Raw genomic sequence first — 25,576 nt, forward strand, 5'->3', positions numbered from 1 at the left:
TTCGGCAGAGTAGGCACAGTGGTTGCTGAAGTTCTGTTGGCTTGATCCTTCAGGGGGTCCATGTTGCACTCCAGAGCTCCCCAGTTCTCCCTCTGGTTCCACCTCAGTGAAGAAGGAAGAACCTGGTAGTCCATGTGAGGGCTGGCTTGGCAGCAAGTTTGAGGACCTTGGGAGGGACCTATGATGCAGTCCTCGCTTAGTGGCCATTCTGGAAACCGTTTCCTGACCTGATCAATGTGTCATCTGACAACTTGCCCTCCTTCCACCCCCACTTCATAAGATAGGGGTCCGGATGCCTTGGTGATTTGACCAGGAACCCACAGATTCCTATGACCATAGTTCCTGGCCCAAACCCAATTGCCCATGTGCAGCCCCCTTGGGGGCTTTGGTCGAGAGGCTTCTGCTGCCACTCTGTCTGGATGCAACCTGTCCAGTTTAGTAATCAAACACCTCCCCTAACCCAGTTCTGCAGGACTTTTGCCTGTAGCAGTGCAGGGCATAGAATGCTGGCAGAGTAAAAAATTTGCCAATCTGTGATGCCAGTCACCTGTAACAATGCACTTGAGTGCTTCCTTCATTGTCCTCACCATGCGTTCAGCTTGACCATTAGAAGATGGATGAAAAGGCGCAGACGTTGCATGTCTGATAAGATTAGCTCTAAGAAAAGCCTGAAATTCAGCAGCAGTGAATTGAGCCCCATTGTCTGAAACTAAGACATCTGGCAACCCGTGTGTGGCAAAGAGTTTTCTCAGCACCTGGATGGTCCTAGCAGTAGTCATGTTAGGAACTGGAGTTACTTCCAGCCATTTTCAGTGGCTGTCCACTACTATCAGGAACAGCTGCCCCTGAAAAGGCCCAGCGTAGTCTATGTGAACCCTAGACCAGGGAGTATGTATTTCCTCCTACCTGTGAACTGGAGCCTGTGGCATTTCAGACCTAGATTGCTGGCATGTATAACAACCATGGACTTGACCCTCAATGGCCTTATCAAGGCCAGGTCACCAGAGGTAGCTTCTAGCTAAAGCTTTCATTCTGACAATGCCTGGATGGCCTTCATGTAATGAGTGTAAAACCCTGTCTTGTAGGGAAGTGGGAATTATGACACTGTTCCCCCATAATATGCACCCTTTATGTGCAGATAACTCATGCCTCCTGACAAAATAGCTTTGAAATTTTGAGCCTGGACTTTTTTCCAACCAGCCCATGTATACCCATGACAACACTCTACTAAGTATTTTATCTGTGGCAGTTTCAGCAGCAATGTCCCCTGCATGGAGGGGAAACTCAAGTATGTCCTGTATGGACAATATTTTAGCAGCAGGAGCCGGATCTGGATCCATTAGTGGCAGTGGTAGTCTGCTGAGGCCATCAGCATGGCCCATTTCCTTGCCCAGTTTGTGAATTAATTTAAAATTGTATCCAGATAGGAAAATAGACCATCTCAACATTCTTGGAGATAGCATGTGGGGGGTTTGTTTGTCCATTGTGAAAAGTCCCAACAGTCCCACGGTCAGTGTAGACCGTGAAATCCCTGCCATATAAATAGTCATGGAATTTTTTTATTCCAGCAACGATGGCTAGGGCTTCTTTGTCAATCTGAGCATATTTGCACTCAGCAGAAGACAATGTCCTTGAGTAGAATGCTATTGGAACCTTTATTCATTCATTCATTCATTCATTCATTCATTCATTCATTCATTCATTCATTCATTTATTTATTTATTTATTTATTTATTTATTTATTTATTTATTTATTTATTTATTTATTTATATTAGACTTATATACCGCCCTTCTCCCATAGACTCTTTGTAGTGAGTTACAGTGGACTTTTCTGACAATAGTGCTTTTAATTCCTGTAAACTTTTTTCATGTAAGTTAGTCTATTTCCATGGAGCTTTCTTATCCAACAGCCTGTGGAGGGGCTCTGCTATTGCAGCCCTATGAGGTAGAAATGTGTGATAGAAGTTTAGGAGACCCAACAATGCTTGTAGCTCTCCTTTTGATTTGGGCCTAGGAGCCATTTTAATGGCCTTCACTTTAGAATCAGCAGGGTGAATGCCATTAGCGTCAATTTGGAAACCCAGGAATTCTGTTAAAGAAACCCCAATACTACGCTTGTTCTTTTTTAATTTGAGGCCTGCTTTGCGAAACCTCTGCAAAACAGCCTTGAGCCTACTGGCCAACACTTCTGGGGATTCCCCTGCAATAAGAATATCATCAAAATAAGGGCAGACGCCCTGAATACCCTTGAGTGTACGCTCCATGATTCCCTGAAAAATACCCAGTGCAACACTGACTCCAAACTGTAAGCATTTAACTTTGAAAGCCCCCCTATGAGTCACGATTGTTTGAGCCACGGCTGTGGCCTCATCAGCCGGCAATTGCTGATAGGCCTGTGCTAAATCAAGTTTAGCAAATATAGTACCTCCTTGCAAGGAGGCTAAAATATGGTTGACCACTAGGACCGGGTACGCGTGTTGCTTGAGGGCTTTATTTAGTGTGCATTTATAGTCAGCACAAATGTGAACTTCCCCATTGGCTTTAAGTGGGGTGACTATAGGAGTTTCCCACTCCCCACCATCAACAGGCTGTAACAAACCCTGTTCTACCAGCTTATCAATTTTGGAATCAATTTTATGTTTTAAGGCAAAGGGGACCCTACGAGGCTTAACCCTGATTGGAACTACATTGGGATCAAGCTTAAATGAGATAAGTGGGCCTGTGTATGTTCCAAGGGTTGAATCAAAAACATCCGCATATTCCTCACACATTGACGCGAGGTCTGCAGTTCGTGTCCGCTTTATGCCAGTAATCTGAATACCTAAGGCATGGAACCAATCGAGTCCAATGAGACTCGTTCTCTGGCCCCCTACTACTATTATATCCAGGTGCCCCAAAAACCCTTTAAACTTAACCAACAAGCTGGCTTCTCTCTTAACTTTAACATGCGCATTTTGAAAATCTGTTAGGATTATATCTGAGGGTCTTAGTTTGGCCCAATTGTTAATACGCCCACACACGAAGTTAAAAGTGTCTTGAGAAATGATTGAGACTGCAGAGTCAGAGTCCAATTCCATCTTACATGGAACTCCTTGTAGCTCTACCATGAGCTTAAGTTTGGGTTTGAGGGGACATCGAGCCTCGGTGTGGCATATGCTTCTATGGCTTCTGAAGAATCCCACACTAACTGGACCCTGGGCCCCAGTACCTCTCCTATTCGGTTCTTCCAACTGGTGTTTGGGTGGCCGGTCTCTCTGTCGGGCTCTGCAAACCACCGCGATGGGGCCTGTCATTCTACAAACTCTACACGTGGCTGAACAAAATCTGCAGTTGGCGCGGAAGTGGTTGCTGCCATACCCCTTACATCTTGGTAAGAGAACTGCCTTGTAATTGTCCTCTCGTGGCTGGCCGTTGCAGTGTGGCACGTTGAGTTGCTTTTGGAGTCGGTTGATTTCAGGTTCTTCTTCCTCGGAGAGTTGGCGTCCTCACGGTGGACCGTTTCTTCTAACTTTGTCAATTTGGTGGGCTGTATGGTTTGAACGGCGCCCCCGACAGCTTCGTCGGCCATCACCTCATCCTGTGCTTCAGAAAATGTTAAATTTGGCCTAATAAATAGTCTCTGCTGAAGTGTTCTGTCCCGTAGGCCACAGACGAAGCCGGTCTCGTAGACGCTCTTCTAAATTTGAAAACATGCATAGGCGTGTGGCAATGAACTCCAACGCTGACTCCCCGGGAAGCTGCACTCTCTGGTCGAACTTGAACCGCCAAGCCATCTCAGACATCTTGGGCTGGAAGTGCCCAGTTAGCCTCTTTTTGAGATCTGCGTAAGAGACTGCTTCGATTGGTGTCGGCACGAAAAGTTTCTCAGCTAAATCAAAGGTAGCTGGGCCACACATACAGAGTAGCGTTGCGGCCTTCAGTCCTTCTTCCGTGATCTAGTTGGCTCTGAGGTAGTTTTCTACTTGCGATAGATATGATGGCCACTCCTCCGGGTGTTTCACGTCGAACTCTCTCAATTTGCCAACCTTCGGCATTCTTCTTACTGGTTCCTGTGTTTTCTGGATCCTGCTTCAGGCTCAGGGAATGAGTCCACCGAGCACGAGGTCGCTAGTGTAGCTTATTAGTCGACCTTGAGAGAGGGGGGGGAAATGCCTCTTCCCTCTGGTGTGTGCTGCCTTTCCCTTGTATACTTCAGCTCTTTAGTCAGTGAAGCAGGATCCCACTTTTGTTGCCACTGTTAAATAGCGGGTTCTTTGGTGCAAGAATGAAGACACAGAACAGAGTACAGGATAACTCATTGTTTATCTCGTGCTGGAACGGTACTAGGGAAATGTCTGCAACAAGCCACAATATATAGTCTAGCCCAGGGGTCAGCAACCTGAAACAGTGAAAGAGCCACTCAGAACCAGTTCCCTCACAAAAGGAAAAACTGGGAGCCGCAAAAAATGTGTGCACATGCATGTACATGCACGCATGTGCAGAACAGGGTTTGACTGAAGAGTGGAGACAAGGCGAGATATGCACCTACCCTGCATATTTGAATTGATTGGTTGAACTTTTTTAGTCCCACTTTTTTGGGGGGGGACTGCACATGGCAGAGGACTGGGAGCCACAGGAGACGGCTGAAAGAGCCACATGCGGCTCTGGAGCTGTGGGTTGCAGACCTGTGGTCTAGCCCCTAGGCAGCAGCCAATAGGTTTGAATCAACCATTGCTGCCTGGAGATAGCCAATTGCAGCACAGGAGACTTAAGGTCTGGGTTCCTGGAGAGCCGTTAGCTGCTCCAGCAACCCACGTGGTGTTTAACAAGAGCCCAGTACATAACAGCAGGGATAAATTCCATGAATAAAATGTAAAATGCTAACCAAAGCTTTACACAACCTCATTGTTTCATTTAATTCCTCTGTTCTCAGCATCTGAACCTCTGGATAATGTAAGCCATTCTCTGTTGTTTATTCCCTTGAATATATTAATCAGAGCTATATGCTGTGATGAGGGCTGGTATATAGTTGCGGTTAAGACACCAGGCAAGAAATTGGGAAACTGTGACTCAGAAGGCTAGACCAGGGGTCAGCAACCTGAAACAGTGAAAGAGCCACTCGGAACCAGTTGCCTCACAAAAGGAAAAACTGGGAGCCGCAAAAAATGTGTGCACATGCGCGTACATGCGTGCATGTGCAGAACAGGGTTTGACTGAAGAGTGGAGCCAAGGCGAGATATGCACCTACCCTGCATATTTGAATTGACTGAACTTTTTTTAGTCCCACTTATTTTATTTTTTTTGGACTGCACATAGCAGAGGACTGGGAGCCGCAAGAGACGGCTTAAAGAGCCGCATGCGGCTCCGGAGCCGCAGGTTGCAGACCTGTGGGCTAGACCATGAGTTAGAGTTAGACCATGAGTCAGATACTCAGGAGTCAGGCTCAGCTTGGGAGAGAAAAATAGTCATTTAGAGTAACCAAATATTAAATCTAGGACATGGAAAATGGAAAAAATGTACAAAGTGTAACTGTCCCATATTTTAAAAAATTACAAGCAAGATTCATCACCACACTTTATGCAAATCAAAGTTTGACATTGGCTAAAATCACTATTAGTTTTTCTAACATCAATGATTCCAGTATTCAATGGACATTGATTATAAAACATTTAGTTTTAAAATGTCTCTCTGTATCAGTGACATTCCCATACTTGCATGGATAGCCTAAGAGACTCAAAAACTACATTCCTACAACACTATCTTAAACTCTGTGCTCAGATATTGAGTATTTTGTAGATGATTTTAAGATTTCATGCATACTATGCATGTTGCAGTGATCATGGATTTGTATGAGCAATCAAGGTTGAAACTACATTGATAAGAGGGAGGAATTATTACTCAATGCAGGAGTAATAATTATTACTTGAGGAATTATTATTACATTGAGGAATTATTACTCAATGCAATAATTATTACTCAATTATTACTCAATGTTTATTACTCAATGCAGGAATCTACAGGATGGCTCTTTTTGTGGTGTGTTTGTCCTGTGTGAATTGTCCTGCCTCTCAAGCCCTAAGGGAGATATTGTCAGTGTTTATCCAAACTAACTTTCAACTTGCTAGCACCAATCCATCTTGGCTGTCTCAACTTGAAAGCTGCCAACAGCAGATATTTATATCCATAACATTCATAACTGCCTGAATTGGTTATTTACATGGATATTATATGGACCTATAAATATTCTGCTTGCTGCAAGAATAATTAAGCATTGTTGTGGTGATGACTGAGAGTGAAATACATCTTCAAAAGCTCATATATGCAGGGATATTGGCTCCTATCTCTCAACACATCCATTCCCTCCCTTTTGCAATCTACAGAGCTGGTCTGGGAGATTTAGCCAGAGTGGTACTTCTCCCCCTATAAATCAAGGAGTGCAGTTGTATTACTTTGTGATGTAAACAGTACTCCCCTTATTGGCTAGAAACAAATGCAATGACAATAAACAGTTAAAAATTTCTGCTTTCCCATAATAATCAAAATTACTTGCTTCTCAGGCAACTCTTCTCATGGTAGACAAGTCCTTCAAATTTGTTTGCACCCTTGGTTTTTTTTTAAAGATAAGTGTTTTGGAGGCAAGGGGCATTGAAGCTCAGAGAACAGTTGGATAAATTTTCACACCGAGGCTTGAGAATGGAGTGGTTCTATCTGTTGGACAAAAGTATCTTTCTGGATTTGAATAGCATATGAACTTCAGTCAACTGATGGATGGAAAAGCAAAGGAGGGCTGTCTCTTATGTAGCACACAGATCATGAATATAATTTCATAGAATTTAGCCAAGCAGTACATACATTTCTATTTTCTATTTTCCAGATGCCATCCTTTTGTTATGATAGATAATAATTACAAGAGCCAAGTGCAGCAATAATCATGGAATTGGTTCATAAAATGAAAAACAGTGTAACCATAAGAGGTTCCTCAGCTAGCTTGAAAAGACATTAGTACTTTCCAGTGGGGATAATTTCATAAGGAGAGCACTGCAGCCAATCAACCTCTTTTTTATATCACTATCTGTCTCACTTTGAACAAGTTTTAGATAGAGAAAAGCTTCTAAATGTGAAGTGAACATAACAGATGTAGCTTATGTGTCTCTATTAAGTGTGTAACAACTCTTGTATCATTTCCTCACAACCTGTGGCCTTCTACATGTGCTGAACTATATGTAGATGGAAGTATATCTTATGCTAGGTAGGAGTTATAGCTCTTTTAATAGTTCAATCTGGAAAGCTGTCTTCATAGGAAAAACAACTTGCTTACTCTTGCTGATGTTCATTATTGCACAGTTGTAGAAGTGCCAAGTGAATTCCCTAAAATGTTTTTTTTTCAGAATAAGAGCACATGCTTTAAAGTTCACATGGCAACCATGAGGAGTAATTGTGCTGGAGCTGGTCATATATAACAATAGCTGACACCTTGTATTGGCTGATGGCCCAGAGAGTTTTCACACAGTTTGAGTTGCCTTTTAGAACTATTTAGAACCACTGGGCCTCTGAATACCATTTTCAGAGGATAGCAGGAAAGCATAATCGTTTTCATTCAGTTTTCAAATCACTGAAGCCTTTTGGCTGGTCACTGCAGGAATAGGCAGCTGGACCAAATATGCTCTTTTGTTAAGTGAAACCCTGAGATGGGAATTGCTGTGAAAATTGTCACTACTGAACATGCTACTCCACTTTCATAGAAGACAGAGTAACATCACCCTATACAAATAGCAAGGAGCATTTTGGGACACATTGTTACGTAAAACAGCATGTAATCAGTGGTGGGATTCAAATATGTGAATATGTTCTCTGTGTGGATGCCGCTTCCGGAAGTCCATTCTAGGCCTGGGCAACAAAAAATTAGCTACCGGTTCTGCCGAAGTTTTAACCTCTAGGCCACAGGCAAACTGACTGAATCCCACCACTGTGTGTGATCAACTAAAAAAAAACCTACTGAGAATTTTACATAAAGTAAAAGACAAATCTAAAGAAGAAAAACTGAAGTTATGAAATGACTGGTAATCTTCTCTACAACACATAATTATGACCTTATACAACCGATAAGCTACACACACCCTCCCAGAAAATATGCAAATCCCTTCAACCATTGTGATTGATATTCTCCTTGAGTTCACAACTTGGGAATTCATCTTGTTAATTTCAGATGTAGTTGGATGTAGGAACAGTTATAGTTAGCAATCATCTGCATCGCTTCCTGAGATGTTAGTTACAATTATTCATGCCTTGGTTGCAGTCCTTCTTTCACATAGGACTGCCCTTTAAAAGTGTCCAGAAACCTTTGCAAAATGAGGCAGTCAGATTGCTAGTTGTACAGGCTACAAGATTTATATGAAAGAACTGCACTGGCTATTAATTGCCTACTGAGCCCAAATGAAGGAACCGGTGTTGACCTTTAAAACTTTACATGGTTTTGATTATCTTGCAAGAGTGTTAAGTCTCTACCCAGATTATGAGGCCAGGAGAAGCCCTTATCAGAAGCTCAGTTATCAGATAAGTGGAAAAGGGCCTTCTCCTGTGAAGTTTCCAAACTCTGAATTGTGCTACCTAAAGAGGTCTGTTTGACTTCACTAGGATTTAGGAAGATGGCAAAAATACATATTTTACTAATATGTAAACTTTTTTAAAAATAGGGCATGTTAAGTTTTGACTGCACTTTTTTTGTGGTGGTTTATACTCTGTATTTTTTTTAAAAAAAATTAAGCCTTATAGGATTGGAATAAACAGAAAAGCAGAATACAAATTCAATAACAAAATAATGTTGCTGAGATGGCAAAGCTGAACTGAGAAAAAAAATAACAAAATTCTTTTTGAAAACCTGAAAACCTGATAATGGCCTTTTTTTACTGAAAGAAGAAAAAATGTTATGATTTGCACATTTTAAAAAGGTATTCAGTGAGGGACCGAAGGGATTTGTGTAACATCTGAAAGTGAGGAGGTATAAGATTCTAATTTGTTGAACAATAGATTGGAAGTCATTATATTTCATAACTAGTTTCTTTCATTGTTTTCTTCGCACTATTCTCTCTTGTTTTTCCTTAGATTTATCTCTAGTTTATGTAAAATTCTCAAATAATAAAATAAATATAGCTGAAATTTAAATTTGTGACATGGACATCTTATGGTTCACTTCAGTTTATAGGTAAACAACTCAGGCTAAAAATAGTGTGACTTCCCAAAACTGTAACGAGTTGGATCCCGTCTTATGCAAAAACCAGTTAAACTTAAAATTCTGGACTAAGAAAAGTTGAAGGGCACAACTTATTGATGTGTGCCATTGTGCCCACAGTAAAAAAAAATGACAATAAAGACTATCACTTATCTTATTTTAAGAAAAGATGACTTTGCCTTACCTAATATTGGTGTCACACCAATCTTGGAACACAATTCTGTGTTAGCATAAAATTATATTTACCTTGCCTAAAATGCTTCCTATAATCTCAGGTGTACATCAAAGTAATTTCTCACAACTGGCAATCTTCAGATGTGTGGAGCTGTAATTCTCTGGTTAGACAAAACTGCCTTAGAGCAATGAACAGAAATAAATTTGAAGGGCGGAGCTTTCCATCTGTTAAGGAACAAGGAATACATGATCATGCATGTGTATAACATTTGCCTCCAGCTGGCTTCTCAATAAATTGGCAGTTTCTCTTTGGTAAATATTTGACAACATTCACAGATTGCCACAATGGACGCATTGAAGAATCCTTTGGCCCCAACTCAAGCCAGCAAAATTATTGGTGTCCAGCACAACTCTTCTAGTCCTTTGTCACTGAGAAATTTGAGATATTGGAAAGAGTAGGAAGTGTTAATCTCTGATTCATATTTTGCAAATATTTCTAGTATTGTAAGAAACTACACAATTTCTTCTTCATGGGTATAGATTGCTGACTATCCCAGACTCTCAAACATGAGTTTACCACAGTAAACTCATAAACTACTCTTGTCATAAATCCAAGTTCAGCATCAAAACAAGCTCACTGTGGATACAGCATCTGAAGGAGTAAATGAACTTAAATGTAAATGTATGAAGTGAAATCAAATGCTAGGAACTTGGCTTAGCAAAGCTTCTGTGAAAGTCAGATTTGGCCTTGGCAAAGCTACATCCTTCCAGGACCACTGCCCTGCCCTGGTTGCTTCCTAAGTAGCAGATGCTCTGACCTTGTTGGAGTGCAACTTGCCTCAACAAACTAGATTTCTTTCAGCAGGTTACTTCAAAGGAGCTCTAATGTAGTCCAGATATTCCTTGGTGAAACTGAGACATAGTTGCTGTGCCTTGCCATCTTCTGACTTTCTTCTCTCAAATGACAACATTATTGAGAGCAGAGGAGGACTGTTAAATCCAAGACAGGGAATGCAGGTTCTGTTGCCCGGTAGGCATAGTTGTTTTGTCTATCTACCTGTCTAGCTCTTGGTCCTTCCCTATGTTTGAAGAGAAGTCTTGATAAGACAATAACATTGGCACTGGGTGTCTGTCATATTTGCATTGGTTTTCTCATTTTTAAAAAATAATAATAAAATGCATCTATCTGTCTGTCTGTCTATCTATCTATCTATCTATCTATCTATCTATCTATCTATCTATCTATCTATCTATCTATATAATATAAAGGAAAATATGAGAGACACTCAGCCCCAAAGTTGATAAGTGAGTTCATCTTAAGTATCATGGATCACTGATAAAGTTAGTACCTATCCATAGGAAACCTCTCTCATTTTAATTATAAGTTGGTCTTTGGAACAGAATCAAATGCAGCCATTAAATCCTTAGCATCACACATAGTTTTCCTTCAAGAAGACTAGAATTATTTCTTAACTAGGTAGGTTAGCCATGCATGAGTGATCCAGGGTTGAGAAACCTTGTTTAAAAGCTTCAAGGATTCAATTTGTAAGCAAAAAAAATAGTATCTTACTTAAAAATCTGACATAACAGCTTTTTCACAATATATAGTAGGCTAAAGACCTCTAGTTATTTGGAATTCATTCTCACTCTTTTTGTATGTGAGAATCTCTGTTATTATCAAAGGGCATTCTACCAACTCTGTCATTGTAGTGGTGTCCATAACTCTCAATGTTGCTTGTTATCCTGCCTGGTGCTTTCCCTGGCTTAAAATTGCTGAATCAGCTGCAGATATCCTTAATGAATACCAGAGTACACTGTACAAAACCCTCAAATTTCAGCTTTGTTACTCATTGAATTAGACCTCCTACAAGTGATCAGAACATTTATAGAAATACAGTTTGGGATCTGGAATGGAGATTTTAAAAAGTCAATAAATTAGTAAGCAAACTATGAAAATACTTAAGTTCTTTAAACTTAATAATTTAATAATTTAATGATTTCAACTTTAAACTTATATTTAAAGAAACATTAGAAATAATTAGAGCTCTTAATCTTTCTTACATGTAAAGTACAAAAGTGTCTAATAATCCTTTTTAATTTATGTTAACTAGAAGGAAGATGACATTGATCAGATTGGTTGTAACACGCATCTCTTAGATTTGTTGACCTCATAAAATTATGCTTCAAGCTATTTTGGCCTGTTCTGTTATGCAAGCTAGAAGAATCACTAAAATTATTAGAATTTTTAATTGTGGTAGTCAGATCATCAGAAACCTTTCTAATTTCCAAGGAACCCTCATTTGTGATAAACCTAAGAATTCTTACTTTATTTGCATTCAGTGTTGCACTCATATTTATTAAGCAGTTCTGTGCATATGATCCTAATTTTATTATCATAGAGGTTAACATCTTAATTGAGATATTGTTAGATGGACTTCTTTTCAGAAGTTAGAATGTTTAATATTAAAAATTATAACTACCTGTTCATGGAAAGAATGTAGCAGTTAATAACAGTATAATTATGAAAGTAAACTCTCTGAATCTTCCCACAGGAGTTTTGACACTTGTAAATGTAGTCTGCTTCATAATTAAGCAGACATAAATCCAGCAAAATTTTAAGAAATATTTTTGGATTATCTTGGACTTGGCAATGTATCTGAGCCCGAGGCTGGTGCAGCACACAGAAACCCGGAGGGCAAAGTTCAACCAGAGGGACACCACCCTCTGGGCCCAACCAGGTCTCCGTAATGCATGCCAGATCTGCGTGTTCCTCCTTGATCAATTCCCGGACGAGGGGAGCCTTGTTCACAACGGATCTGGCATTAAAATACACCAGTCTGAGCTCAGGGTCCTGATCCCCCTCACCCCTGGATACAAGGGTACTAACCGGAGGGTCGGAACACGCCACCGCTCGGAGACAGCGGGGGCGCGGTCCCGGATATTGATATGGCCCTCCGTGTAACCTGTAGGCTACTTTATCATCTCATAACTAAATAACAGAAAGTACACCATAATGCATCCAGAAGATTCTAATGAATCTCTTTTATTTTATTAGATTTATATACCGCCCTTTCCCGAAGGACTCAGGGCGGTTTACAGGGCATTTTAAAATCATACCAATACAAAATACAAAGTTAAAAGACAAATAAAAGATTAAATTATCCCTGAAAATAAAACCCAGTTAAAATTCTCAGCCTGGGTCAGAGAGCTCAAAGAGCCAAGTCTTCAGGTCTCGGCGGAATGAACGTAGGTCAGGGGTAGTCCTGAGCTCCACGGGCAGCTGGTTCCAGAGGGCAGGCGCACCCACAGAGAAGGCCCTTCCCCTGGGTGTTATCCGCCGGCAATCTTTTACCGGCGGCACCCTGAGAAGACCCTCTCTCTGTGAGCGCACTGGACAAAGGGAGCTTGATGCTGGCAGCAGGTGTTCCCTCAAATATCCCGGACCCAAGCCATTTAGGGCTTTATAGGTCATTACCAGCACCTTGAATCTCGCCCGGAGGGCAACCTTTGAAATAAAACACAAAAGTGAATTTTAATGGAATGAGAAACAGATTTTTAAAAATCCCTCGCCTAATTCCCTTGTTTTAAGCAGGGATCTGAAAGAAGAATCCCAGAAAGTATGGAAAAAGTATAAAATTACATTTCACAGGTCTATATTCTTCCTTCGAACATGGGGTGTCCTCAGTAAAAGGCCACAGCCAAGAAAGAAAATAAAAGGCCTTTTCCTAGCCTGTTTCCCCATTCAGCATCAAAGGACAGAGTTCAAGAAAATGGTATTTAGTCATGCCCAGATGTCTATTCTTAGTTATCATTTGGGTTTCTGGCAGGAAGATCAAGAAGCCACATGCTTAGTCTTCACTCGTGGCAGGTGAGTTCTCCTTAGGGATCCAGGGACAACTTCTTTCTGTCCTAGATATTTTATAATCTACTTCAGGGCAAATGGCCTCTGGATTTTGGCTGTGAGCACAATCTGCTCTGCTAAAAATACTCTACTAGTTGCAACACCTTCTGTTATTCAGGCAGTCGGAAATCACAGATTTATGGTACATAGTAACTTGAAGGAGAAAAGATAAGAATTAGGCTTGTCAAAAAGTTGCTGTTTTGGAGCAGACTGTAAGAGGAGTATACTGCACAGAACGGCTGGTTTGATGTGATGCTACTCTTCCATCCTATCCTCTGCTTTTATTATGTTTTGAAAACCTTGACATACTAGTAACTTCTTCATGTAGGTAGACATTTGCAGTGGTGAATGCATTCAACATCACCAAAGTGCAGTTTCTTTTGCTTTTTAGGAATTAACCATCAGCATGAGAAATGTGGGTTGGAGCATATGGAGTTCAGTTGTCACTGTCCTTAGTTTATATTACTTTTTTAATTGACTGAAGAGGGCTATTGTTGCTTTGTAAAATTAATAGGAATCTAACCTTCCAGTCTCATTTATGGATTTGTTTTTTGTACTTGGACAGAAACCGAATAGTCATATTTCGGGAATGCCATACTAGTGGATTCCTGCACTAGGTAAGGGGCATCAATTTAGAATTTATTTTTTAGAAGATCCTCCAGAAACATTCTTTACATAGGGGACTTTTTTGATTAATTTGAAACTTCCTGTAATGTACAAAATGATCTTAAATAAAGAACCAAAGGAAAGAGGAAATGCCGGCTTTGCAGACTATACCAATTGATTAATGGCCATTCTAGAAGTTCCCTTAAAAAGGGAATATTTGAATTTTACTTCAGTGACTCCCTTCTTTTTCATTGGAAAAATAGAAAAAAGAAGGCAGAGCCTACATTATTTATTTATTAAATGTATACTGTATGTTGCCCAGCTCAGTGTCAAATGACTCTCACCATAAGAATTGTACATAAATGAAAATCACTTGTGTTTGGTTATAGGTGAAGTTTCTAAACAAACTTTAAATTGGCTTTTGTGGAAAATACTTGAGTTTGTTCTTTTCAAAATGAAAAGGTCCGGAAAGTTTATCCTCTGTCCTGAAATAGTTTTATGCATTTTAGGCTTGTAATTTTTATGAGCCTTCCCAGTCTGTCTCCCATCTATCTCCATCAAGGATGATTAGTAGCCCTGCTCCTGGGAATGATGGAAGTTGCATTATAATGCATCTGGCTATCATCAGCTTGGAGAAAAAGTATATATCTGTGCAGTGGTGGGATTCAAATAAATAAACAACCGGTTCTCTGTGTGGATGCTGCTTCCAGAAGTCCATTCTGGGCCTGGGCAACAAAAAATTAGCTACCAGTACTGACTTCTGTTTTTTTGTTTGTTTGTTTTTTGCCGTAGCACAGCAGCTGAGGGATTTGGGGGCTCCGTGCCCTTCAGCTGATTTTCTTCCTGTTAAAAAAAGGTAAAGGTTCCCCCGCACATGCATGCTAGATGTTTCCAACTCTAGGGGCCAGTGCTCATCTCCGTTTCAAAGCCGAAGAGCCAGCGCTTGTCCAAGAACATCTCTGTGGTCATGTGGCCGGCATGACTAGATGCCAAAGGCACACCGTAGTGGTCCCTAGTTTTCTACTTGCATTTTTACATGCTTTTGAACTGCTAGGTTGGCAGAAGCTGGGACGAGTAACAGGCGCTCACTCTGTTATGCGGCACTCGGGATTTGACCTGCCAAACTGCCGACCTTCTGATCGACAAGCTCAGTATCCTAACCCACTGAGCCACTGCGTCCCTATTTTCTTCCTGTTAGGGGACCCTAAATGGGCCAGAAGTTGCCAGAAGAGGTGGCAAAGAAGAAAGGAAGTCCCATGGACCACGGAGAGACAGCAGTCGACCCAATCGGTCTAGGAGAAGCCTTCTAGAAACCAACAGGAGAAAGGCTATCCTAACTTCAGAGTCTAGCCCAAACGTCAAGCAACCAAAGTCAAAAAGTACTACTTTAAGCTGATTGTAAACAGTGCATTTGAATCTGGGTAAGAACATCAATTTTCTCTATCCTACTTATTAACTTTCCTGAAGAAGAAGAAAAAATCCCAAGAAGCAAAAAACCTCCAAAAGTGAAGGAGGGGGATCTTTGCCCCACCCTTTTACTAACAGAAGCAGCAAATTAAACCTTTTATGGAGGACCAAACACATAGAAATGAAATGAAATGAAATGAATATAAAACCTAAATTTGGATAAGTTTGAAATTGCTGAATGGTTAAGATTCTCATTTTAAAGACAACTATTAATTTTCAAAATTTAAAAATAAACTGGTGCTGACATCTAGTGGTGGATGAAGACTATGACAGCTATGGCTCTCATACAGGACTTGGCAAAATCTGGAAAAAAAACTATTCTGTGCTTATGACCTTCAAACCTCTAACAATAGAGAACAGCTGTGACAAAAAAATAAAACAATCTGGGCTGCAGACAAAAAGAATTATAAACTTCAGGGGAAAAAACGTTTTTGAACTCTTTGGATTACAAATGTCAACAGTGACTCCAAAGCTATTTGCAGAGAAAAGAAAACCTGGATTCTTGGCTATCATGGAAAATCAGAGACTTGCAGAAAGAACTAATCAAGAAAAAACCAAATACCTTTCAAGAGGAGATATATGATATGCTGCAACTAATTCAAACAACAATGATTTCAAACCACAAAAAATTCAAAATACCTTTGAAAATATAAATCAATTCATCTCCAATTTAACTTTACAACAAAAAAATTCCCAGAAAACAATAGAGAAAGAGTAGATAAAACAGATAACTGAACACAAATTTGAGGATAGAGACTTAAAGATGGAATCTAACAAAACAAAGAAGTATGATTTAACCCAAGTGGTAAAAAAATCACAAGAAATATTGGATTTGGAAAAGACAACTTATACTTTTAACACCACAAAACAAATTTGAGGACAAGAAAAAAGATTGGATAAAATGGACTGCAGAGATGTCAGGAACATGGAGAGACAAGAAATGATAAGAGAAACAGAGAAAGAAAGAAAAAGATTTTCAACAAACATGAAAGGGCAAATGCCTCTTACAAAGATATTGTACTTGACTTACCTTTTATATCTACAGTAACATCTACAAGAATATGGAAAGATTCTTTGATTCAGCAGAAGATATTGATTAAGAAAGATACTGGGCAAAAAAAGGCTAAAGTGAAAATTTAAAAAATAGACAATGGGACCTTTCAGAGAGAATATTTTAAAAAGAAACACTTGTTGGAATATGATTAAAGAAATAGAAAGATTTTGGATATGAGTTTTATTTTAAGAGGGATGAGCCCATCAAGTAAGATAGTACTCTCTTTTTCTTCTTTCTTCTCATTTTATTTCTTGATATAACTAATATAAAAGAGTTGGAATGGCTTATATAAAGGAAATGTTTTAGATATTTAAATGTGATTGACATTAAGAAAACTACAATGGATAAAAAATGTCTTGTATAAGAGTTAAAAGACTAGATGACTAGATTTATTAAATGGAATATTTAAAGATTAAACATATTTTTCATTATGGTAAAAAAGAACAGAAAAATTTTGGAAATAAATATGTATTAGCTTAGGAGGAACATGTATTTTAAGTAGCACGCTGTATTTTTATTTTTATTTTTTTTATTCTTCTTTTTCCTTTTTTTAGTCTTATTTATTCCTTAAGAAAGAAAAGTATTGGGATTGCTTATATGAGAAAAATAGACTTAAATATTTAAATGTAATTAACTTTGAGAAAATCTTAACCAGTAAGAATGTCTTGAACATTGTGGGAGAAACAAATGTAAATAAGAATTGTAAACAGGATCTATGATGAGACTAGATAGAAAAGAAATATTGATGTGATTATTATCTGTAGAAATATTAGAAATTTTTTAATACATAATTGTTATCTACCAAAACAAGAATTGTATTAACTTAAGGTTGGCAAAAGAGAACATTATGGGAAAAAGAGGAAATCAAGTAAAGCTATTATGTGGATTATAGATCATAGAAACTTACTGTTACTGAATGTTTTTTAAATGTAAACCCAGACAACGCACTGTTTACCAAATATTAAGGTGACTATGTTAAAAATCAATAAAATATATTATAAAAAAAATAGCTACCGGTTCTGCCGAACTGGTGCAAACCAGCTGAATCCCACCACTGTATCTGTGACTTTTAAGCTTTATTGACTATAGGTTTTCATTATAATTTGCTTTTTTGGCAGCTCCAGGAATACACCTGCTGTTTTATCAGCCAAAACTGGAATTTGGCCAGGTGAAGAGAGAACTGATCTGCATATTTCCAATTTTAGATTTAAAATTCAATCTCAGAGAACAGATAACCAGAAATGGGTTTTGAGGAACAAGACTGTTACTAGTTATACAGAGACACATGGTTGCAACAGGAATTTCAGTTGATACAAGTGTAATCTAAATCTACTAGATAGAAAGAAACTGAACAATTGGCCTATGATACCACAGAATCAGAAGATACCTGTGTTTGTTGAATCCAATACCAAGTTGATTCTAAAGAGCCTCCAAAGATAGCAGATACCAGTTAGACCTCATTTAATTAGTAGATTGTTGAAAGTTCATGAGTAAAAAAAATATAAGTGAAAACTCCCCTATTGTTACTTTTCTGCATATTTTTTATGATGTAGAAATCATCTTTATTTTCCCAATTTCTTTTTTGGGACACAAGTGGGTGTGTGTGGGGGGGGTAGAGTCTTGAACAGATTTTTTTATTATTATTTTAAGCTCAGACAGCCAGAAATGGTGGAGGACAGTAATCTAGTCAGATTTTAGAAGTTCCATGGGGGGGAAAAAACTTACTTTGATCCAAGCAGTCAAGAATCTACTAGCAAAGATACCAGCACCAAGCAACACAGATTAATTAGATTTCATTGCAAATAAGCTGCCCTGATTATTTCACTCGGATTTGATGACAAATAATACTTTTCTTTTGTCTAGGTAAGTAAACAATACCTGAATCAAGGAACTACCAACTCAGACAATCAAACAGTAAACAACACCTTAATCAAGGAACCACCACAACTGTCCAAGACATTTGTATATAAACAGACCGCAAATCCCACTCCCTCCTAGCACTGATAATGTTACCTAGTTCAGTAATGAATATCTGCAAGAAAACAACCAAGCACCAAGAACCTCACAGTTTAACCCTGAGCTACAAATATTCTCGTCTATTGAGGACAATGCATCTTTTGTCAAACTGCACTTGGAGCTTCACAAGCTGCCAGCTGGTAGCAATACTTTTCTCTCATTACAAGTTTTGATGGGTGTTGTTATGAATTATTAATAAGATCCAGAAGGGTGCAAGTATATGAATCTTATTGAAACATTGGGTGAATTGAGGGCATTCACATTCAGATTTACAGCCAATTATTTAACCATTATTTCTAATGGGATGTTTGTTGTACTGTGCTTCAAATGCACATCACCATTAACTTTCTGACACATTTGTGCGAACTAGGTCACGATGGAAAAGATCCTTCTTCCTCATCCTGCACCTTATCCACTTGTAAAGAGCTCCTCATCCTTTTAAAATGAAATGTGAACTGTTTTCAAAGGAGATAAGTTTTAGAAAGAGTGAGCCAGCTCAGCCATCCTGCTAAGCTGAGTAAGAAATAGATCTGCCAAGAATACATCAGAGTCTGGATGGAGCCAAACAATCTGAAGCTGAACCCAGGAAAGACAGTACTGTTTGTCCATTAAGGCTGTGCTAATGCCAGTCTTTCTTCTAATGGCAGAGCTCTATCTTGAAGGAGAGCTCCTGCTGAAAAAACAGAAGACATGACTACATGGGCCTTTGCCTAGCTTCAGCTGGTATACCAGTTGTGGCCTTTCCTAGTGCAAGAGAACTTTGCTACATAACTCATGTCATTATCATCTGGTTAGACTACTGCAGCATTGTCTATATGGGACTACTTTCAAATTGCATCTGAAAACTGCAATAAATGTAAAATGCAATGGCCCATGTATTAGCTTACACATGTTGCCAGGAGCATGTTATCCTTGATTGACGTCCAGCTACAATTAAAGTGTGGGTTTGACATATAAACCCCATTATAGTTCAGTACCTGAGTACCTGCAGGTTTGTTAACTCCAACTTGAATAAAAAAGAAACTGCTTATAGTTCTCCATTTTTGAAAATCAAAATAAGCTGAAGTTAAAATGACAATGAGGGTTCGTATCGCAAGGAGGTTGAGGGGTTGGTGAACAGGTGTAAGGAAAACAGCCTAGTTTTAAATACAGGAAAAATCAAAGAGATCATTGTCGATTTCAGAAAAGGCAGGTACAACCACACTTCTCTGTGCATTAATGATTCACCTGTGGAGATGGTTTCCAGCATCAAATTCCTGGGTGTGCAGTTAACAAGTAGGTTGGCTTGGTTGCTCAACAGTGAGACACTGGTGAAGCAGGCACAGCAGTGTCTGCATTTTCTGCTTCACTGAGAAAATCACAACTTCCTTCCCCTGTCCTTACCACTTTCTACAGGGACGATCGAGAGCATCCTGTCATACAGCATCAGAGTCTGGTTTGGAGCATCCCCGCTTCAGACATGAAAGGGGTGCAGAGACTGGTGAGGATGGCCAAAAAGATCATTGGCAGTTCCCTCCCTCCCATCCAGGACATAGCACAGAAGCGTTGCTTGAGCAGGGTCCATAAGATTATCTGGGACACTACACATCCTCTTCATGACCTGTTTTCCTTGTTACCTTCTCGGAGGAGGCTTCATGGCATCCGTAGCAGAACATCCAGATTCAGCCATAGTTTCATTCCATACAGCATTAACCTTGTGAACTCTCAAGCTTCTTCCTTCTGTTATATATTCAAGATGGACAGTATTTAATATTTATTTGTTACGTATATGAAGTGGTGTGGGTCTGTACTTATGTTGTATATAGTATGTTTGGGTGTGTGTCATGTATATGTTTCACTTTGAGAGTGGGCTACTAAATTTCATTTTTGATGTGTGCCGTTGTGCCTACAGTAAAAAAAATGACAAAAAAGTTTATCTTATCTTAAAAGGTGTTGCTTTTCAGTAGCACTGCTGGCCTCCTGAAAGTCTCCCAATTGAAATCAGACTGACCTTCTTGCTGATTGCATTCAATTTATGTGGGTATGTGTACTTTAATGAAGAGAAGGATGAGGGGTGACATGATAGCAGTGTTCCAAGATCTCAGGGGCTGCCACAAAGAAGAGGGAGCCAAGCTATTCTCCAAAGCACCTGAAAGCAGGACAAGAAGCAACGGATGGAAACTAGTCAAGGAGAGAAGCAACCTAGAACTAAGGAGAAACTTCCTGACAGTTAGAACAACTAACCAGTGGAACAACCTGCCTCCAGAAGTGGTGAATGCTCCAACACTGGAAGTTTTTAAGAAGAGACTGGCCAGCCATTTGTCTGAAATGGTATAGGGTTTCCTGCCTGAGCAGGGGGTTGGACTAGATGACCTCCAAGGTCCCTTCCAACTTATTATTATTATTATTATTATTATTATTATTATTATTATTATTATTATTATTATTATTATTATTATTATTATTATTATTAGGTTTTATTAATTTTTTTTAAAAAATACAATCTTTAAAGCTTGGTAAACAACATGTTGTCTGGGTTCACATATTTAGCATTAATTTTTTCAATATAAATCTGTCCAGTACTGCACAATCCAGTATTTTTTCCTTGATCTTCCTTTCTTCCCCATATTTTTTCCCTTTTTTCCCTCATTAAACAATTACAATTCTTAATACTGTTGATGTATACAAAATTAGATATAGACATCTTCATCATATTTTATTACTATTGTAGAAGTAACAATAATATCAATTCATAAGTCAATATCTTGTTTTTCATGCTCTTATTAAAGTTTGATTTCCCATCAATATTTTAAATATTTTTGTCAGTTATGATTTTCTCCATATTAATTACATTTATATAGCTAAAAAAATTTATTCATACCAATCCTCTTATTTTCAAATTTCCCATATCAAAAAAAGAAAAAAAGCTGTTTTAATTCTAAATCATATCTTACATTATAAAAATCTAGTTATATCTAAGGGTCATCTGTTCTTTTAATCATATTCAAACAAGTATATTAAACAGATAGTGCCCCCTCTGATAGATCAAATCCTTTACCAAGCAGCTTTCCAGGCCAGAGCAATTAAATCACCCAAGAATTTCCTTTCTATTTTTGTGCAAGCTGCTTGGCATGAGGAAGAAAATTTAGGTAGAGTATTTGGGGGGGGGGGAAGTCCACCCATCCACATTCCCTAGACATTTCCCCTGTCTGCTCTATGTTCTTTTTTCTAGAATCTTCTTCCTTGTCATCAAGTAAATTTTGGAGAAAGGAGTAGAGGGTCTTTTGTATTTTCATTGTTATAGGTAGGTCTTGAAGTATTTTATTTGTGTATGGCAATCCATATTTCCCTTCTATCTCCTCCATCTTTAGTTCTATTTCTTCTGTTTCACCCTCTGATTTCTGATTTATTTGTTCATAGTTTGTAGTTGTTGTCTGGGAGCTTTCCAGTTGTAGCTTCAATTTGGAGATTTGGTTCTTTATATCATCTAGGTTATTTTTAGTTTCATTATGGTTTCTTTTTATGTCCTCTTTGTGTGCAACAATTGTTTGATGAATTTGCTGTAGCATAAGAGTATTTCCTTCTGAAAGGTTTTTTCTTAAGGCATCATTCCTAGAAATCCTCTAGTATCACCAGTCTCAGTAAGAATGGAACAAAATTTCCTCTAGTCTGGTCTTTATATATAGCCTTTATAATCCAGTCCTAATATTTTATAGTAATCCTTTGTCTCAAATATCCTGAAAATTATTACTCAGGCAAGGTTGTAATCCACAATGTTCCATGTGTTCAAAATGTTCAACCTCCCTGCAGCCAGACATATTCAAAAGTCAGTTTTTTCTTTCTCTCCCACTAGCGCTTGAGATTAAAAGTCCAAGCTCAGTAGGTATTTGTAGTCCAAGAAGTCAGGATGATAGATATGCCAAAATATTTTCTTTTATTGCCAGCTGTTCTCCCTTAAGCTGAAATTCACTGAGCAGCTAAAGAGCTAGTTATAGTGCTGTACTCAAATCAACCATTATATGTCATTCAAAGTCCATTTTCCACTCTTAAAGGGTTGATTTCTTATATTTCACCTGAATAATTTTTTTTCCAAAGAGAAAATCTTAACAATTTATCTTCATTCTCAGATTTATCAAAACTGAAGCTTTGTATTACTTTCAGTTCAGTATTGTGTATTTCTGTTCCCCCTAAAAAATTTTAAACGCAGCTTCCATTCACATCTGGAGGTTTTAAGCTTCTTGGGAGCCTTTCCCAGGAAATTCAGTTGTAAAATAGTAAAGAAAGGGTCAATATTCTCACCCAGTCGAAACATGCTTTTGTTCTTCGGTTGTCAGCAGCTAATGGCCGGCTGCAGAGGTGTAGCCGGTCTTTTCCCTGCCAATTTAGAGGGCTTTCCTTGGATTGAACAGAGAGACTGCCATCTCTCCATGATCAACAAGGCATCCCTCCTTCTTCATCACCTCTTCGGGGTGACTTTAGGCCCTTTTCAGGGCCCCCAGCAGGGTTTAATCGGGTGTGGAAAGCAGAGCTCTGCCTTTCTGTGTCCCATCTCGCCACAACGCAAAACCAGAAGTCCATGTCAGAGTTTGTTTCATAAAGTATTTTACCTTAGATCTGACCATCCATTTAATTGAGGAGGTTAGTTTTTAATGATATGATTTTTGCTTAAAAGTTTTCAATTTATACTGTGGATATTTTTATGATGTTTTATATTGTGTAAACAGCTAAGAGTCATTTTATTTATAGTAACAGGATAAAAACACAATAAATAGCAAAGTGCAGTGGGGGATATAATAATAATGGGTGTGTTACTAGTCCACTCTGCAAATGGACTTTTGTGTTCTATTATTATATTCCTGAATATGGTAGGCATATTGACCAGACAGGGCAGAGCTTGAAATGTGGCTTTTGCTGATTAATGCAACAGTGTAGTCTATTGGAACTAAGATGCATGACTTTTTATATATATTTTATTTACACACACACACACACACACACACACACACACGAGTTATTTGAAGTGGTGCAGATTTTAAAGTATATAACTAAACAAGCTGAATGCTCTTCCTTTCACCCAAATTGTATAACTGATATTCATGAATATCACAGATTGCCAAAGAAGCTTTTCAACATGATATAAGGGAATTCTTGTGTATGTTTGGGCTCTCTTAAAAATAAAATCATGCTTATCTTTGAGATGTTTCTGTAGAAATGAAGGCAGCATCAGAAAAAAAAATACAGCATTTATAAACTGAGCCAATCTGACCAAACCTTCTGTGTTTTCTGCTGCATCTGTGAAAGCACAGCATTAAAACATTTAGTGAAAGAGACTCCAGTTGTATTTTCACGTTTCACTTCCACCTCTATCAATTCATTATTCTATTTTGTGAGTATACAACTAAAATTAACCAACTGAGGAAAATGACCTCATTGTCAAGGAGATTTAAACTAGAAAGTTTTTTTCCCCTCTGTGATATTTTTTTGCCAAATATGAAGGAGTTATTGGAATTACCTGTGCAGCACTCCCATCTGCAACTCAAGCAGACAGCTGAGTTCCTAGAGGGCTGCTGTCAGATGAGTTGAAATGAACAGAGGGAAACAAAATGCTCTCTTGAATATGGAAAAGTATTGTGAAATGTGAACAAACATGCAGAGAATGCCATAAAGAGTTATTAGCTGGTAGTCCCCAAACAGGCAGAGGATGTGTTTGACAGCTCAGTGACCCCAATTCCCAGATAATCTGTAGGGAAAAAATGGATCCTCAATACCGTCATGTATCAGTAATACATGCATCAATTTATTTGTTGCTTCTTGCAAGATAGGGTGCTATTTGCCAGAAATGGAGGTTAGCTGTGTTTTCCACTAGCACTGAGTTTGAGCTTTAAGTCCACTTTTTGAAAATCATTCATATATGAGTTATACTGAACAAATTCAGATGTAGTTAATCAGGTAATACAAAGCAGACAATTTTAGATGTAGCTATGCAGAAACGAAGGACTGAAAACACTGCTGTTTTGTCCATGCAACAGGGTTAAGTCTCCATAATTTCCAAATTCAGAAAAAAAATCGAACCAATGATCAATTATCCTGGGAGCTTTACTGAGCTTCAACGTTAATGTCAGGCAGTTTATGGGAGACAGCTTAATTATGGGCAACTAGTAAGAAAAACTCTGTAATGGACTTATTGTACTAAAACAAAGAGTGAGGGGAATTGATAGAGTAGTATGGATTTCAGCATGATATCATATCTGCACCAAAAGAGAGATTAGAAATAGAATTATAAATAATTTCCCAGATGAAACCTTTGGGGCTTAAGAGAATTGTTTCTGTTTGGTTTACAGACAAATTAAGCTTTCTCATTTTGGGTTTGGCATTGAGTATTTACTGGTGCCATCCTATGTTTCTGTAGTAGCATTGGACTCTTCCTATGAGTTGGCATCACAGTATATTTTACACATACAAATTAAAAAGACTATATGATTTTACAAGGTGATGGGTGATATAGCTTAGCTTCTATGCAGCACTAATTCTCAAAGAACATAGTGTTCTCTTGTTCATTCATGTATTCTGTTCTCTTTTTAGATGAAACAACATTTGAAGCAGGAGTCAAAGTCCAGATCCACAGTCAGTCAGAGCCGCCATTTGTTCAAGAACTTGGGTTTGGTGTAGCACCTGGTTTCCAAACTTTCGTAGCCATGCAAGAACAAAGGGTAAGTTATTTTCCTCAGGCAGGTTAGGTACCTGTCTTGTTTTACTTCTAAGGCAGAAAGAGAAGAAAAGCTTCCTTGGTTGAATGCTTTGATGACAACCTTAACAAAAGCAGACTGATCTTGAGATTGGGTCTTATCTGTTGACTTTTGGGTTAAGAATTATGATGAAGACAAAAAAAAATCATAGCTACTGAAAAACTGGATTTATAATAGTTTAATTTATACTTGCAAGAATCCTGAGAATTGTCTTTTAAAAAGAATTCCCAGAATTCTATGGCCTAATTCATTCTGAATCACTCATAGAAAGAACTGTGTGGGGGATTTCCAGGAAAGAAGTTTCCGCATGTGAGGTTTAAACTACATGTCAGTCTGCCTTGTGCAGTTTATATGAATGTGAAATTACCATTGAAGAAATATCACAAAAGAAACAATATTCTGAATTATGTCCAATATATAGTCT

General features: G+C 38.6%; 1 protein-coding gene across 1 annotated transcript in view; it reads left to right on the top strand.

Moving 5' to 3' along the window:
• The window catches only part of LOC308679182 (acid-sensing ion channel 2), a gene marked incomplete at both ends in the record, with an annotated part of 684,458 nt that overhangs the window by 627,382 nt on the left and 31,500 nt on the right, over positions 1–25,576 (top strand). The window contains one exon of the mRNA XM_081346523.1: positions 24,989–25,116. Within this exon, the coding sequence (XP_081202649.1) occupies positions 24,989–25,116 (128 nt within the window). The remainder of the gene's footprint in view (positions 1–24,988; positions 25,117–25,576) is intronic.

The sequence above is a fragment of the Vipera berus genome (genome assembly GCF_964194415.1).
Source record: "Vipera berus genome assembly, chromosome: Z".
Classification (NCBI taxonomy): Eukaryota; Metazoa; Chordata; class Lepidosauria; order Squamata; family Viperidae; genus Vipera; species Vipera berus.